At 32.1% G+C, this 19,364-nt stretch overlaps 1 protein-coding gene across 1 annotated transcript; it reads right to left on the bottom strand.

Moving 5' to 3' along the window:
* Window positions 1-241: 241 nt before the first annotated feature.
* Window positions 242-18,453, bottom strand: ZSWIM2 (zinc finger SWIM-type containing 2; the record flags this gene model as incomplete). Its single annotated transcript, XM_079924198.1, has 9 exons — window positions 242-1,054; window positions 1,977-2,130; window positions 4,265-4,374; window positions 5,078-5,162; window positions 8,066-8,317; window positions 9,381-9,591; window positions 15,457-15,497; window positions 17,075-17,151; window positions 18,289-18,453. The coding sequence occupies 9 exons, from the start codon at window positions 18,451-18,453 to the stop codon at window positions 242-244; spliced, it is 1,908 nt and encodes a 635-aa protein (XP_079780324.1).
* Between the last annotated feature and the right edge of the window lie 911 nt (window positions 18,454-19,364).

Below are 19,364 nucleotides of genomic sequence, written 5' to 3' on the forward strand. Positions count from 1 at the left end.
GTGAAAGTTCTAAAAATTATTTATAATTCATAACATACTGAACATAATCATTAAGATACCTAATTCTTTAAGTCTTATAAGGAATGAGACCATTTCCTTTAGCTGTAGGTCATTATTCATAGACAAGTAGGCAAAATAACAACAGAGAATATTTGTCAAGCGTATATAGTGTTTTTATGTTCTACAAAAAAAATTTTATGTTCAATATTCAAATATTTTCTGATTTTAATAAAATATATTTTTATAACTGAACTCCTTCCAATATTAAAGATAGCTCAGTACTTTTTGTACTTAAAGGGTGAGATATAGGCCTTCTGGATAAATCACTACATTTTGGTCTAATTTTCCCCATACACTTATTATACCTCTTAGACAAACTAAGCTTAGCTGTACCCCAATTGACAATAAGATTTAAATCTTCTGGAAGCAAAGTATTTGGTCTCGTGTTGTCCTCTCTTATTTTATTACCAAGAGTCTTCTTTGAATTGTGGTTAACACGTTTACAGTCTTTGTTTATCTTCTGGCTTTGACTGGCATGGTGTTTTTTACTGATACATGGCTTTTCCGCTCCAGTTGGATATATAATATTCTTGTGATCAACAGAAGGAAAAAAAGTTTGAGATGATATTTTTCCAAAGGATCCAGTGGGTAAATCTTGGAGATAGTTGGGGAAATGTTGGCTAATTTTATATTCATAGATTGATTTTCTTAAATTTGAATCATCTACTTTGACAGAATACAGATCATCTATTGTTATATTCTGATAAGTATCTATTGGACTTTGAGGTGCATTCAACTTTTCAGAATTACGCTGAGGTATGATAGGTAAAATTCCAAGTCCATTTTGTTTTAATACTAATCCAGTACCAGGAATAAAAAGTTCTGGTTCTTCCTGTTTTGACAGATGAATGATGTTTGTGTTTGAAACAGATTGATGTGCATGTCCATTCACTGCTCTATCTTTCCAGATTAAAGGGTTATATATAACTTGTCCATCAACAGGGCATGCATTGCACTTGTGGAGTAACCAACTGTCAATACATTTCCTATGAAACTTAAAAAAAAGTTATAAGTTAATCAGAGATATATTATCTTGTTTATAATGTATACTATCTACGTAAAATTTCCCCACTTTCATTATTGTGTTACTTTTAACACTGTTTCGTAATATTGGAAGGTAATAAAATTCATCAAGTTTTATGGAAATATTTTGAAGTTCTCTTAAAAATGTAATTGGTTAGAGACTGATCTTCATTTTCCACATTAAAATGAAAAGGCTTCTATGGATGTCATTTTTTCAATTTCATTAAAAACTCACTACTTATTCAAGCCATTAATTTCACTGTTGCTTTCTAATGAATGAAAATTATTAATAAAAATGTCATAGCCAACTAGAGTTGAAAATTGATATGATGATGGTAAGACATAATGTGACAAATCACCTTCTAGGGAAGAAAACAAATTATCAGTCATTATAAGTAAGGGTGACTCTAAAGCTATAAAAGTTTATTTATTAAAACAACTTTATCTCAGAAAAAACCTGGTTACCACTACATAGTGATTCAGCAACTTTAGACTGATTCCAGTAAGTTCATTTGAAATAATAACAAACTATGTCAAATTAAGCATTTCTGTTTCATCTAAAAAATCATAAAAATAACATTAAAAAGTTAGTATTCTATAAGCCTTTTCCTTTTACAGGTAACTAAAGTAGATAAAAGAATCTAACTTAAAGTGCCATTTTATCTTTCCTCAATAGTTTATACACAAATGAATCCTAATTAATAGGAATCCATCCTTGGGGGGCAGAGCTGCCTTCTCAATAGTCTCTGCTCTAGCTTTCTGCACACACTGTTCAATTTGAACATCTCTGCTCATAATTCAACTAAAAAGTAAAAGGAGAGACTTAAATTGCCACTTCATTTGTGAAAACTGGCCCTACAGGGAAAGTCAAACTAAAATGATGTGACTTCTACCTTGTGAGTACATGGTAGCAATCTTGTATGCTGACCAGGACAAAATGCCTTCAAACAAAGTCGACACTGGTAGCCTGGAGCAAGCAGCTTACTATTTTTTGTGATCAGTAAGAGAGGCAGTGACCTTACCACGTGTTTTGGTGTGTAAACTTGGCTAAATGAGAATAAACAGAGAGACATGAATGGTCATATGTGATCGTAGATAAGGAAGTAATCAATAGTACAGGTAATAACCTCCAAATAAATAATGCAAATGAACCCAGTGCTTTCTAGAACTGAAGATAATAAATCTCGTACATTATAAAGTTACAAAATCTATTGTATTGATCTTGAACAAGATGGATCCAACTTCAACATCAACTTCATAAGGAACAAAATTTAATTTAGTCATTTCAAATAAAAATACTAACCTGAATTTTTTTGATTTGCACTTTTTAACATCAGTGAAACCAGAACATAATTTTGAGAACGATATACTCAAATTATTTGCACTTTTTAACATCAATGAACCATATACTCAAATTATTTGCACTTTTTAGCATCAATGAAACCAGAACATAATTTTGAGAACCATATACTCAAATTTTTTCAGACTGAGCCAACACACAGGCTTGTGTTTAGAAAAATACAACCCAATTCACTCTGTCATCTGGTAGGAAGTAAGATGCGTGGTAAACCATATTAAATATTCCAGCCTACTATTATAAACTGGTAGGTCATAATCTATGAGGAGACTTATTTCACTTGGGGTATATGCTTATTACTTCTGTATTGTTAGACCATGTTAATGAACTCTAAAGATACAAACCCCATTTTTGTACCAAAAGTACCAACAAACATAACTAAGATTACACAATGTAAATTTGATGCCACTAGCAACTGATAAAACACGTAAAACAAATATTTAAAAACAAAATCTTGGTTAAAAGGTTAGATGCATTCCTATTATTCAAAAGTCATTCAGAATAAAGTTCAAATATATTCTTTAGACAACTTTATACTTCTCATTACTCTTCAGATAAACTGTCATAATGCTACAAAAATTGCTTTTACCAAGGTCATTTAATTGTCAACTAAAAAAAATCTGTGTGTTTTTATTATTTCAGGTTGTTAGTCACTTTTTAAAAAAAATCTTGAAACTCTCTCCTTTTATTTATTCCATTTTCTCTGCCTAGAATGTCCTTCTACCCCTAATATTCTCTTGTCTCCCCCTACAATATCTCCTAAACAATTAGTTATACAATTTATCATTCTAATAGGTTGAAGTGTGATACCCAGCCAGGGCCAAGGGAAATGGAGATGGAGAGCCTTTGTATAGGCTCCTTTCATACCCACAAAGCATTTTATGCTCCACAAGAGTTGTGGTCTCTGAAGTGTGTGGAGCACCCACAGGGCATGGGCTAGATATCCACTGGGTTGGATAGAAATCTATCTATCTATCTAACTACTATATATATGTGGGATAGAAATACATATATACACACTATATATGTATAAACAAGCACAATTTTTGTTTGGTTAATTCATTGAAATGGTCCTTTAAAAAATATTTCAATTTTATCCCATCCTATTAAAATGAGCTTTGTATATATTTTATAGTGTACCTAATATGTTAATTATACACGGTGCGTTTAATTTTCTTTAATTGATACGAAGTATGGCAAAAGGTCTGGACGACTGTCCACTAGTCAGGGTTTTGAAATACAACCAATCCCCTTAGCACTCTCCTTCCCTGGGGGTGGAATAGAGGGCAATAAGGAAAGAAAGACTTCCTTCCCATAGAGGTCATTTACTTCAAAGCAAATCTCAAAGCTCCCTGTATTTTTTCTTTACATAACATGTATCAGTTTTAATTTTACATTTATTTAGATGATCACTTAATTGCTGAGGAAACTAGATATCCCTAATACCTAGTACAATCTCTGGTAGAATTAATAATAATAATAGACAGCATTATTTGAATATTTACTGTGTGTATTAATTCATCTCATATGCACAACATTACTATGAGACTGGTTTTATAATTATCCCCATTTTAAAGATAAAAATGTGGCAAGGAGATGTGAAGTAACTAGCCCAAAAGTTGCATAGCCAACTTATGGTTGTACTAGGATTGGATTTAAGCATTCTGACTCCAGAGCCTTGCTCTTCACTTGAATACTATGTCACCTAGTATATATCATAAGTACTCAATACATATTTATTGAATAAAGAAATGAATAAAACTTATCTGAACTGAAAAATTGTTTAAATATCCTAAGAAATATAAATTTCACTGAGAATCTCACCCTTGCTTTTCTTGAAAATGTGGCATCTTTTCTATCTCATCTTTAATATCTATATATTTTACAGTTTCATCTGATCTTTTTTCCAACGATCTCCATTTTTGATTTCTCTTCTGTAATAGGTAAAAGGTGAATGTTACTTTGTAAATTGTGGAAGCTTTTATCTTGTGCATTAAATCAGTAGGCTGTGTATCAATAACATAATAATGTAAATAAAGACTAATCATTTTAAAAGATAGCTTTTTAACACATTAAAGAATTTGCAAATTATTAGTGAGTCTAATATACTGTTGCACAGCTACTATAACAGTTACTTTTTAAGGTAAAAATATTTATCTATTAATCAATAATGGTAATTGTGGATGTTTTATCTTGTGTAGTAAATAGAAGGTAGCATTATTATTCAACATCAGGAGATACTTATTTACTTGTTAGATTCAAATGATAGCAATAAAATTCCATGATGTAAGAAATTTTAAAACTGTAAATGGTTGTCAGTAGCATTATAAGTCATTTTGTAGTGTTGAGATCTTTTTTTAAAATGAATTTTCAAGCTTGATGGCTGTAATTTCTGTCCTTAAGATTTATGTATGATATCATTACATATTTGTTATTGTGTTGGATTTTATAAATTACCAATGTAAGAATTGATTGCTTATAAATCCTTATGAAAAAGAGTTCTCCAAAAATTATGGTCTTTGGTTTTTATTCAAACACAGTCAGCTCTATTCCAGAGAGTTACCTATTCTTAGATTTTACTTAGATTTACAATAGGAAAATACAAACACTATACGAAATTCAAGATGGATACTGTACCTCACGAAATGTAAATGAGTGAGAAAGATGGCAGCAGCTATCAAAACAATTCTGGCATAAGTGATATTCTATACATTTGGTACACCTAAAAATGCAAAACACCAAAACATACAAGAAAAAATCCAATTATTTTGATTGTTTTTGGTGAAAAATTCTGGTCAAGATTTCCTGGGAACTATGCAGATATGACAAGGCCCATCTTAAATTTCACCCCATATTAGCTTCCTGTTGCTACTGAAACAAATTACAACAAATTTAGCAGCTTAAACAACACTTTATTATCTTACGGTTTTGTACGTCAGAAGTCTGACATGGGTCTCAATGGGTTTAAAATCAAGGGGTCCACAGAATGGCATTTCTTTTTGGAGGCTATAGAGATCTGTTTCTTTGCCCTTTCTTCTAGAGGCTGCCCACATTCCTTAGCTTAGCTTGTGGCACTTTCCTCCATCTTCAAAGCAAGCAATGCAGCATCTCTCTGTGCCTTTCTTCCATATTCACATATCCCTTTGACTCTCTTCTTTGCTGCCCTCTCCCACTTTTAAGAACTCTTGTGATTATACACTGAGCCCAGGCAATCCAAGATAACCTCCTTATTTCAAGGTCAGGTGATTAGCAACCTGAATTTCATATGCAACCTTAATCCCCCTACAACATGTAACCTAAAATACAGGTTCTGGGCATGGGGATGTGGATATATTTGGGAGGGCATTATTTTGCCTACCACATATCCCTACCATGATGTCTTCCTGGAATGCTTTATCTTTCATTTGTCTCTTTTTCTAAGTTCCTTTAGGATGTACAGCCTATTGGACATTCTATCATTTGATTACCCAGTGTTTTCCTATTATTTCATGAATGCTAGAGTTATACTTAGCAGAATACTTCTTGAAAACAGGAATTGCACTATATTCCTTCTCTGTCCTCACAAAATAGAAAAAGGTATATGTATAAAAAATTTGCAATAAAAATCATTGATATACTAAAAAATTTAATTTTCCACAAAGCTCAATCTAAACTTGTATCGCTTATAAAAATTTTGCCACAAGCAGAGAATTTTAATTTACTTTCAGCAATATTCACCAAAAATAACATTTCAAGCAAATAAAGTTATTTTCTTACTCAAGTTATCAAAGAATTAGAAGACTATTTCTAAGAGAACTCTGGGAAAATATATCCTTCAGACATCTTAGAGGCAGCAAGTATTAATTTATTCATTATTATTGTTTATACAAACAGGGAAGATTCTTAATAATTAACATCAACCAATCAAAGCAATGGTGCAGTTTATTCAATACATCAAATTGTGCTGGGCTTCAAAAAGTTAAGTATCTCTATATTTTAATATATATATATATGATAGTTTTGGAATTAACTTCTTAAAAGGTAAGTAGCTATATTATGAAACTTTAATGAAGAGGAACTGAAAAGCGTTCTAGTTTACCTTATCTCCTACTCAAACCATTACTAAAACTACCAGAAATAGTTTTTTCAGGCTAACGGCTGAAATGCTAGCATTTGAGGGAGTGGCAGGAGATATGGATGTGAATAATTGTGAGCCAACTGCGTAGAGAAGTTATTCTGAAAGGAGAGTGCAGAGCAGCAGGCAGGAAGCAGAACAGTGGAGAATGCCTGTATTGAGGGGTAGTAGGAAGAATCACCCTTGGGGACAGAAAGCAGTCAGAGGGACAGAGGAGAGCACTGTCATTAACAAAATACTTAAAAGCAAGATTTGAGATAATTTACCAAAGCCACCCACGCATTAACAATTTGAGGAATACATCACTATAAAAACTGAAAATTTTACACCGTGGCTTTCACCTGTCCTTGTCACCCCCAGCTGTTCCTCCCAACCCACCTTTCCACACGTTACCTTAGCCCCTTATTGTTCTTACCCACCCCTTTTGAAAAAATTCAGATTGCCCCCAAAATGGCTGCTAATGCCAAATATCAAGTCTTTCCTTTTTCTAGAACTCTCTTTAACCAACATTCCTGAAACTAGCTGAACACCTCCTGCTAAACTTTATAAAAATTCTGCCCTTCTTCCTCAAGTGAGCTTTCTCAGGCTTGCTGTTTTCAATAAAGACTTTTGCTAATGGTGCTCTAGTTGATTTACTTCTATGTGACACATTGAGAAAACAAAGGACTAAAACAGTTTAAAGGAGAAAGGTATCATTCACCTTTGGGGGTGATTAAAAACAGTTTTATGGTTTTATGAGAGGGTTTTAAAAATATTAATTAGACTCATCATAATGTAATTCCAGGAAGACTGAAAAGTAAACTGATGCATTTTAGAAAAAATTTTAACAAAGACTGAAGCAAAATATTTTCTTCTTAACATACAATTAAGATTTCAATTAAGAAAGCACAATATCCCAAGCATAGCAATTAATTGATGTTTTATTGTGGAATTGTGGGAAAGTTTGAGGAATACTCAAAAAGTAATGAAAATTTCTTTCTCTAATAAGTATCTTGTTGTTGTTAAGGTATAAGATGTGAAAGAAAACAAAACACGCATCATTGCAGTTTGGAGTTGGGGAACTCAAGTTCAGTTGATCTAGTCAATATCCCTCTGGCTCAGTCCTAGGAGTTTTTGGCAATGACCTCATTGGTGGTTCAAAGAAAGTTACAGGGGGTGAGAGGTCTATCTAGCAGGGCTCTGAGCTTGGAAACTCATTTAGGCCAAACTACCAAGCCTGTGTTCAGAGCTTCCAAGAAAGGATGCAACTTCAGACTCTCAATCTAGACTGGAATACAAAGCCAATACTCTGTGTGAGTAAAGAAAATAAAATTACTGAAATTATTAAGGTACTGGGCTGACACAGATCACTAGTCTGAAAATCTTAAATACGTAGCCATCTTTAAGGCTAACACACTATATAAAGGAGGAAAAGAAGAAGGCTAAATGACTAGTACTCTAATGTTCAAAGTTTCCTAAAATTAAAAAAAAAGTTAGACTACAAATTTATAATATTACTGATTGATACTTACTTATAACACTTCCCCTCAACTGGAAACTGTCGACAGTTATTACAGGGAATTCCAAGGTGTTTGTCTAGTCGCTCTTTCTCAGCTGTAGCCACAAGTTTGCTAGAGTTTTTGAATTCCTCTAAAATAAGTTTTAATGGTGCAAAGTCTTTCCTACACAAGGGACATTTCAACATGGAAGTGTGTGATACCTTATCCTGATAATTAGCTAAGATCTTCATGCATTTTATATGAACACTATTGCCACAGCCAAACCTGTTAGAAATAAAATCCAAGTTTACCATTTGTGTACAGCAAAGTTATACATATATATATATATATATAAAATGTTTTCTGTGCTACCATCTTTATTTCCTATAAAAATAGATTCTGAACTGATTATCCAGATATAGCTTGATTACACACATAAACACTATTTTATCTATCTAATCTAATCTATCATATTTAATTTAGTACATCAGAATTCCAAACAAAATCTTTCCCATTTCAATGGGAAAAAGATTTTGCATCATTATAATATTTTTCATTTTTAAAGTGAGAATGCATACAGTCTTAACAAAAAGGAAAAGTATAACAATAATTATTATTTTTAAATAAAAAGCATCACTGAGAGCAGGGGTGTCACCTTATTTTTCTAGAAATCACACAATATGAATGTGGTTGTATCCAATAAATATCTGCTGAGAGAAATAATATTTTGGGAAATAGTAACTTTAAAATATGCAAAAGAAGCAGCTATGTGAAAAAAATACAATGTGGATGAAAATTTTGGTAAATAATCAGGAAAAAAAAAGAACTGAAAAGTTCAATACCAAATGGTTGCCCAAATTTTCCAAGTCCAAATTTACAGTGCCTTTGAAGCATAGTTAAGTACAATACTCTCAATAAACATTTATGTATGTGATATTTTGAATTATTTAGTTTTAAAGATAAAATTTAGAAAAGCTGAAGAGAATTTTTATCATTTTAAAATAAAATAATCTTCACTTTCAGAAAAACTGTTTGTAACTACTCTAAGCCGTGGCATTTATTCATGTGTATAAAACAGAAACATGAAAATTATCTACTTTAATAACTTAAAGTGAAAAAGTAAATAAAGTGGAGTTATTTTTTAACTTTCACCCTTTAAAATGTAGCCCAGAAATATTTAGAGTTAGAACAGGACCTCTCACAACATGTTAGGAAATAAAAGGTGGCCAATTAAGTATAATTTTTTAAATATGTATTATTTTTCTATCAACGTTTCATAACATATTACAAATATATTAAATTAGAATTTTTTCCTAAGTTTCTAGAATCCAAAGAAAAATCATGTCACCTGCAAAAGGTGACAGGAACCTTTTTCTCTAAAAGTACTTCTTGACAAATAGAGCATATATCATCTGAACTAATTTCCTTCTGTTTAATGTAACCATCTTCTTCAATCTGTGCATTTTCATTGTTCCTTCCTTGTTGGGGAGTTTGAACTCGATGTATCCCTCGAAGCAAGTCGCTGATTTCTCTTTCCACAAGACCTAATTGCAAAGCAGCTAATGATAAATTCCAAAGTATTAAAATTCAGTGGCAAATTGGAGACAAAGAAACAACTTAGGCAGAAAATTAGCATTTTTTTCCCGAATATCAGAAAGTTTGGTTGAATTATTACACTGACATTTACCACTTATCGTATTCCTTTCAGAGCCAAAGGTCAGAAAAGAGTCATTTATAAAAAGAATAGAAGTTATCTCTTGTTTTCCTGTTACTGAAAAGAGTCAGTGTAACCAGTGCATTATAAAGGTTTCAGATTAATTATAAGACAGTGTTCCTCCTTGGATTGGTGCTATAATCATCTCTTACATTTTGATCTGTTCTCTTGTTCATAAACAAATACTTATCATCATACAGGAGTATTAAAAGAAATGGGCATAAATACAGAAAGGAGAAGAGAGATTCGAGTGGTTAGTGTAATTAACATTTGTTAGATGAATAAATTAGTAAATAGATAATGAGAGAGCAAGACACAGTTGCGCCTATTTTCCTTAGTTTTACGTCTCTACAAGTGTCTCGGTAGCCACATTCTTCATAGATTTGGTCAGTATTCCTCAGGACAATCTGTTAGGAACTATATTGCCTATACATTTGGGATACACAGTCTTTGAATTCTGAATTTTCTCCATCCTGCTGTCCTTCTAAGAAATGGTGTACTAAGTGCATATAGTTTTGATCCAGGCATCTTAGATTCCCTTTTTCTCTGGCCCATTCCCATGCCCCTCCTCTTTCCCTCTTCTTAACATAATTTAAATGCCAGGTGTTATTGGTCCCCTTAAGTTCTATTCATTTTATATATTCTTTAATACATAGAGATTAAAAAATCATTTGTAAGATAATGAAAAGCTCCATTTCCCCTAAAAAGATTACCAAATAAACTTTAACAATACTGAAAACATCACAGTTACATTTCAATACAGAAATCTCTGTTCCTTGTCTGAGGTGGCATGGCAGGTGGAATGTGGGAGGATATCATACTTTAATTAACCATTACTTTGGAGGATGAGGGCTATTTGTCACAGAGACACAGCAAAATCTGCTCCCTAAAAAAATGAGGAGGAAAATGAAGAACAAAAGATTGTGCTTTGGGGGATAAAGATTCTCTAGAGCAGCAGAAATACTGAAACATAAAATTTCATAAGAGGAGTTGGCTACAAACTGTTCTTTGTGGTATAACATGAATTGGAGAATAAAAGGGAGAAACAAACTCTTCTGAAATTAATTTGGAAAAATTAATGTATGAGACTATAAAAGAATATTCTTTCATAAAGGAGAGCAAGACAGCTAACCTTATCAGATATCATAATGTATTATAAAAAAACAAAACTCACTATAAAAATTATGAAACAAGGATGAAAAGCACTATTTAATAGCTGTTATTGAGATCACTAGGTAGAAATATGGAGAAAATTTAACTACTTCAAACCAAATACCAACCTCCAATTTATATCAATACAACTACACATGGATACTATAAAGAAGAATAAAAATAAAATAGAAAAGCTAGCAGAAAAAAAAAATCTCTAAAATACTATGGAAGATAGACAACTTTCAAAGTATCAAAACAATACATATAAAAAGTAAAAATGGTCAGATTTAGCAACACAGAAAAATCCATATACATATATATAAAAAAAATTTAATGAAACCATATAAAAAAGAATTATGACATTAGAAAAACATTTGCAAAGAGGGGTAATCCCTATATTTAGGAAGAGTGTGTAGTTTTATCCCAATAAATAAATAGCCGAAGTTTAATTTACACATGTAGTACAAATATTATAGTCAACAGATGTTCAATTTCATTAATATCAAAAGAAAATGAGTTAAAATCAAAATGAGGTGCAGACACAGAATAAATCTAAATAAAAGGTAATAAATAAATAGAATGTTACATCTTGTTTGCCTTATGTTATTTTCTCTTTTTATTTGAAAAAGTTACTTAATTTACTAGGAATGAATAGATTACTATGAACTTTGTATCTGTTATTTTTTCCCACTTTGTGTGACTTAGTCTTTTTTTCTAATATTATAGAAATATTATTAGCTTTTCAAAATATTTCCATGTATCTTTATTTTCTTTGGAGACTTAAATATGCTGTTAATGTCTTCCATTTTATGCTTAAGTAATATGGTTAAATATGCCTAAAACATGAATCCAAAAAGCAAAGCTAAAATTGCTGAAATCATAAATCAGCAAAAGTATTGCTATAAAGCAATACCTATGGGTGACAGACATAAAAATATTAATACTTAAAAAAAGGAAAAAAAACTCGAACTCACAGATACAGAGAACAGATTGATGGTTGCCAGATGTTGGGCCAGGGGACGGCTAGGAGGTAGGAGAAATGGCTGAAGGTGGTCAAAAGGAACAGACTTCCACTTATAAAATAAGTAAGTCATGGGGACATAATGTACAGTATGGTGACTATAGTTAATAGTACTCTGCTGCATATTTGAAGGTTGCTAAAAGAATAAATCTTAAAAATTCTCATCTCAAGAAAAAAAAATTGTAACTATGTGTGGTAGTGGATGTTAACTGGATTAATTGTGTTGATCATTTTGCAATATATACTTACACTGAATCATTATGTTGTACACCCAAAACTAATATAATGTTATATGTCAATTATATCTCAGTAAAAAAATAATAGTTTTACTGCAAGATCCAGTTAATGAGACTTCAGGCTACAGAAATAATTGAGAGGAGAAGAAGTTTCATTTACAAAGAATATAACAGGTAGTCAGAAGTAAATTAAATGCCTCAAATGGAAGAATGTTAAATAAATTATGATATACCATACACTAACATGGTATATCATAGTTTATTTAACATTCACTGATGACTTGAATGAGAGAGACTACATAGCACTGAAATAAAGTAACAGTGTGTGACAAAAGCAGAACACAGAATTCCCACAGACTATTAGGTATACATAAATACAAGGTCAAAAAAGAAAATAGAAAATAAAAAGTTTATTATATCTTTGTGGTGGGGATTTTAAAAATTTTCCTAAAATGCAGTTTTTATTTTATCCATAAATATTTAATTGAGAAAAGGACAAGATGGCATTTACTAGACATTGTATTTAGGAAAAAACATTAGGTAATAAAGCTAGGTTTTACTGGGAAGCATTTGTTGGGTGATGGAAAATAATATTCAGTGTTCAAAAACTGATATCTTTATAAAAAATTCCTATGTAATCATCTTTATAGGTCTTCAAAAATAAAAGAGAGTCTCAGGTTTCTTGTATGCAACACTAGGGCACAAATAATTGTTTCCAGATTTGTTTTAGAAAAGAATCTATGAATGATGTTCAAAATGCTTCTGCTTCAATACCTCCTTCTCCACACTTATGTACACACTTTACATAATATTATTGAATAATTGTTTATAGCTTTCTTTGAATTACTTTATTTTCAAACTTTCATTTAAATGATAAATTTCAACATTATTGAGACTTATACTTTCTTTGAATATTTGTGCACAAAGGATTTTCTCAATGTTGAGTAGCTAAAACGTCTTTTAAATATGAGGTATAAAAAATATTTTATTTTAGTAGGAAATATAATTTTTCAAAATTAATATATAGGATCAAATTTAGACAAAAAATTTCCTACTAAATTTCCTAATAAAATAGGGATATTTATAATAAGAATAAGATGTGGTTTCTGCCTTCAAGAGCACAAAGGATAATATGATATAAAGTATTAGATTGATCCATATGAAATTGCTATTTTTGTAGATGAAAAAATATTGGCAATTCATATGATTCAATTTATTAAAAAAATCACCTAGTAGAATTCCTGATTAATATGCAGTACAATAAATATTTGTTGAATGTAATTGGGTAGAGCTGCACTGTTCAATATGGTAACCATCAGCCATATGTGGCTGCTGAGCACCTGAAATGTGGATAGTGTGACTGAAAATTGAATTTTAAATTTTGTCTTATTTAAATTTAAATGGAAAACAGATAATCTATAGTTTCTGGAAAATTTACGTTTATAACAATTTGGGTATTATATGAATTTATTTTTCAACTGAATATTTTACGATGTCTAAATGCAGATCAAGCATTTCCAATGAAAATATAGTGTCTGAGGTGAGATGCATTGTAAATGTAAAATACACACTAGATTTTGAAGGCAGTATGAAAAAACATTAAAATATCATAATTTTTATATTGATTACATGCTGACATGATATTTTGATGTATTGGGTTAAATTAAAATATGTTATTAAAACTAATTTTCCTGTTTATTTTTACTTTCTATAATATGTTAGCAGAAAATTACATATGTGGTTCACATTATATTTCTGTTGGGTAGCCCTAGTATAGAAGCTTGTGAAAATGATATGGAAAATAGTGTAGATAATAACTAAGACTTTGAAGAGATATGACCATTTAACTTCAGGTGTATACAATGGAGAAATAGAGAAGAAAACAATATCCATGAACTCATCCAACCTAATTATTGTGTATGAAGGGATTGGGAGAGAGGATGAAGTACAGAGTAGGTGACATTTCAGAAAGAACCTTTTGTCTACAATGTGAAGGAGAAAGCAACAAAGTGCAGATGCTGGAAATGGAGGCTACAAAGAACAGTACTAAGGGCTGATGAAGGTTGAACAAAGGTAAGAATGAGGATGGGGAAGAAAAATCACTGTTGAGAAGTAGGTAGGATGTAACATAAACAGGATTTGTTTATGAGAGAAGAGGATGAGAAAGGAAAAAGCCAAGGTTTCTAGCTTTGGAGACTAAAGTAAAAGGAAAGCCAATATGTGAGATAGGGAATACAACAGGAGAGCACATATCGGGGGGAATTTACTATTCCAAATGCCTGCGGGACCTCCAAAATTGTGGTGCTCAGAAGGCAGCTGGAAATACTGGTCTGCTGATGAGATGTGGAAATCACTGTTACAGAGGTAACAGGTGGAGACAGAAAATATGAGATGTTTCTAAGAAAATGGGTAGAGAGAAGAATACAAAAGAAAAATCCCTATGAAACACTAATATTAATTTATTATCTAGTAGGACTTTTAAATGTCAACTGTGCTTGTACTTATATAATAGTTGCCTAAACAGAACCAATAACCTGAATTGAATTGAAAAAAAATTGAAGACTGATTATCACTTTAATTCTTTATGAATATTATAAACATTTATTAATAAATGTTAAATGCCTTTGCAGTTCTTAGATGAATCTAGTATAGGTTAAATAAATCTTTGCAGGAAACATTTCCATAATGATAGCATCTTTATTATAAAATGTATAAATCGAAATAACCTGTGATAGAATTATTTTTCTTTCTCTTTTATTTTTGAGGACTCTAGAATTTAATTTTAAATTAAATTTCAAATTGAAAATTATAAAAAATGTCATATGCCTGACTTTAAACTCAATGTAGGTACTGACATAAAAACTATTTAACTGTAAAATACATATATTTTTTGCATTAAAAACTTGTCAGTAAACATTTTTAAATGAAATTATATATCATGTCAACTATTTCTGGGACCTGAAAAATTACATTTGTCATTTTTCTCATAATTAAAATAAATTTAGATACAGAAACTACTGTAAATTCTTGCTTAGAATTCATGAGGGAAAGTTTTTCTACTGAAAACCTGGCCATTATTTCACCTCATTTTTTATTAAGTGCTTTTTAATGTGAAATGGCATATAAAGTTACATTTTTTTGGTAAATAGGAAGAAAAATGTTCCAACTGTCTTAAATGTAACAAACTGTTACAGTTTTCAGACTGTCTGGACAATAACTGTCTAAATTTAGAATATGTCTAAATAAACAATTATTAAATTCGTTAGCTTCAAAGTAGTAAAAACACGCAAATGCAACTTACATTCATGATTCCTTGGAAGCCTGAATTTTTTCAACAAGACCCTAATATTCAGAAGTAGAAAAACAAAATAAAACATTTATTTCTGACATAACCTCAAAAGGTATTATTAATTTTAGAATAGGAATGGCATTACAGAATTTATATTGCTGAAAGTATTAGGGATAAACTTAAAATTCTCATCAGTTTTCTGTTACAAGAGTCGTTAAATTTTTGTTTTAAAATAAGCATATGTGTAAAAAGTATGATACATGGAAACCAAAGACATTTGCAGTAAAGAGATTTGTCGGAGAGAGTCCATTTATTTCTTTATGACATAGAGTAGCTCACAAAGAGAGGTTAGTGAGGGAATCTAAGTATTCACAGCACTCTTTTTAAACTTCCCTGGAAGTTTCTTACTCCTGGACATGGAGGAATTTTCTGGATAGAGTAACAAATGACTGTTTTCCTATACATACCACTTTAACGTATGACAGAAAAATACTTTCAAATATCACCAATTAAAATGGAATATGACTTTTTTTTAAAAAGTGGGAAATATATATTAAATTCTTACTTAAATATATTAAATATACTTTAGTATGTTAAATACTTGGATTATATTTCCATTAAGTTTATGGTAAATATACTGTAAAAAATAAGTTACATTACATAAACATCAGAACAGAATGCCCTTGCTCTGAGGAAGCTGGCATAAAATAAAAATGGAAAAAACCTATTTTATGTATAATAATAAAACCAAATTGCAAATTCTGAAGGGACCATATTTTATATTTTTATGCTAACTAGAGCAAATAACTTGTGTTAGTAGATGCTCAATAAAAACTGATCAAGACAACAAAAAACTTGGTAAATAAAAGCATTAAAAAGAACAGCTATATGTATATATACTGTTTTCTAACCTATAAAGAAAAGCATTAGAAATATGATACACACTTTTCTTAATTTCTTGTTTGATTTTTTTCTCTTAAAATATTAATTACAAACTTTCTATAATAATATAATTAGTGATTTGTTGGTATAAGTATAGTAGGTAAACAAATGAGTTGATGTGGGTTTAAATTACATGGAAGGAATTTTTTTGTTTTTCATTTCTGGGATCACCTACAAACAGGATCTGACTCTAGAGGAAAAATTTTAGATTTGACAGAAGTAATCTTCAGCAGAGTCCTATTTTAATCTTAAAAGATTCAGAGTCAAATGCTTATTGAAAAGGAAAATAGTAAAATTTAAAAATATCATAATGAACCATGCAATTATCATCAGTGGTGTGAACAGGGGAGATTTTTTGTTTTATTGTTACATTTCACCTTTGTACATAATGAAAATCTAAACATTGACTTTTTTCTTATTAAAAACAATAACATTCCAAACATATAGAGGTGGTAGTATGCTTTCCTCACTTTAATTTTTAAACCTCACTTAATTTTTAAACCTCACTTAATTTTGGGGATGAAATAAAATATCCAAAACGATATTGACAAGCTACAACCATTTTACCTTTAAGTTCTCCCAACACCAAATTTCTTTAATCTTGCAGTACTCAAGCCATGAAAAAGGCAAAACATGTAATATACCAAGATGTTCCTTTGTGGAAGATCTTCATTATAATGTCACTTACCAGCATATATGCTTACAAAGTTCCCCTCCTTTCAGAAATATGGAACAATTACAAACATGAGGATTTCCTAGAGAAACCTTCAAAAGAAAAATGGAAAAATGCATACTTAAAAAAAAGTTCCAGTCAGTTTTTAGAGTTATAGAGTAAAATTAATAGATAATTGGATTAAAAGAGATTTCAAGAGATATTTTAGTTTAGGTGACTCCAAAAGGTTGAACATAGTCTACTGGAACATCTTAATTCTTGACACAAGTCTAATTTTTCACTTCCTTATTCTTTGCCTTGTTCAACAAATTGCATTGTCAGCTAAGACTGTTTTTAAGAGACCTACATTCAGGCAAGTGAAAAGAAATCTAATTTTAAAAACTTGAAAAAAAATCTATAAATTTTTAACTGAAAGGAAATTCTACTTTGCAATAGAGCTAAAGACCTTTTGTAAAGTAGTTCTTCTGGGGTTTTTGTTTTGTGCGTTTCAATTGGTGAGTTTACTTTATTTAATTTTATTCAAGAAAACGAATTTTATTCACCAAGTCTATACTGGTTTAAACTATTTATTAAATGCCCTAAGGGTTATAAAGTGAAAAAAGGACGTCTGACATAAGCAGTATGACACTAAATTAAAAATTTTCAAGTCAACTCCAGGGAGGTAGAGTGGTGGCTGACTTTTGAGTGGTGAGAGTAGGATATACGAATATGAAATATCTGTGGTCTTTCAGCAAAATTAAAAAGAATTTTTATTCATTAAGACATTTCCAAGGAATCACCATTTAAGCCATACTTCAAAAGGGTCTTGTTATAGCTTCAGACTGACTAAAAAGTAAAGAAAACCTGATTTTATTTATTTAGCAAATATATACGGCTTGTAAACAGATTGTACAATTTTCATTTCGTTTGAATTACAGGGTTAGTGACTGCTAACGGATCTGAGAACGCACGTAAATGCAAACCATATATTCAGATAAAATGTCTCCCGTTTTTAAGTCCAGAGATCAAAGGCCATAATCTTAGGAGAGTTGGATGCAATTTGGAGTCCTAACCTCCAATAATGGAACTTTTCTAACAAATACTGTTTCAATCTGCAGTGTGCACATATTTAGAGTCTGGAACACTCGCGGGTGGGGTTCGGCAGCAAGTGGCTACATACAAGGTGGGCCTGGGGGTACCGCGCGGGTCGGCCTGGCAGGGAGCCAAGGCGGGTTTGTGGGGGTAGTTACTCGGAAATCCCTGTTTTCCGGCTCTTCCTCTCTCAGTAGAAAGGAGGTGGGGCCCATCTCTCGTAGGAGGTAGATGCTGCTGCTCAGCGCCTGGTCTTGTTGCCAGTTGAGGCGGTCGCTAAAGTGTCTTCGCCTTTCAGAGGCCTTACAGCCTCCGCGAAGCATCTTGTCTGGGTAGGGGCGAAGGCAGCCCCTCCGCTTTCTGAGTCGCCCGCCGGTCTCCATGACAACCGCGTGCCCGCCGGTTGCCTTGGAGACGGCGGTTAAGTCGCAGTGTCCCAGAGTGCCTTGCGCGGAGGTTTGTTTCCGCAGCTCGCCCCCGCCTCCACTCCTTCCTGAAGCGACAATCCTGACTGTAGAGTGTTTCTAATACCTAACTGGCTGATTTAAAAGCTGGTGGCCAAAGTCGTCGCTGTCAAATCTCTCGCGTTCCTTCTGCTGGTTCCTCGCAGGCGGGGGCTTGTGAATTCTGTGTTAGGATAGTCGCACAACCCCCCGGTTACAGTTTGGGCTCTGGATGCTGAAATGATCCTGTGATGATTCATCATTTTTATCCGAAAGCCCAGAGTGACTGTTGACATTCAACAGTGTTCCAAAAACATTTTCCGATTGCATACTAGGTGCATAATCTGAATGAAGCGCTGGGGGAAGATCAATGATGTGGAAGACAGGATTTTAACCTGGGAAGTTAGACTCTTAAGTAGGGATGTGTGTGTTGGTGGGGGGATGGTCTTTAAACGAGGGGAGCATCTTTAAGTTGCATGTTTGTGTAGGGATGGGTGTTTGGGGTGGGGTGCGGAATCCATTGCCTCTATGCCCTCTAAATTTACAAATCCCAATTTAAGGAATAAGCTGTGCAATGTTGACTCAATAGTTCAAATTGTCTATGAGCTTTGTTACTACGTTCTAGGGGGAGAGCTGTAATACAGTATGAGTCAAGTAAAGAAGCCATATTACTGGAATATCTCTTTCAGAAATTGAAATCAGGAAATAGCCAGTTGGTGGCGAAAATATAAAGCTGGGGGATATTTGTCCCATTTTATCATGGGAGGAACTCACAACTAGATTATGTCAAG

This window comes from Stenella coeruleoalba, assembly GCF_951394435.1.
Source record: "Stenella coeruleoalba genome assembly, chromosome: 6".
Classification (NCBI taxonomy): domain Eukaryota; kingdom Metazoa; phylum Chordata; class Mammalia; order Artiodactyla; family Delphinidae; genus Stenella; species Stenella coeruleoalba.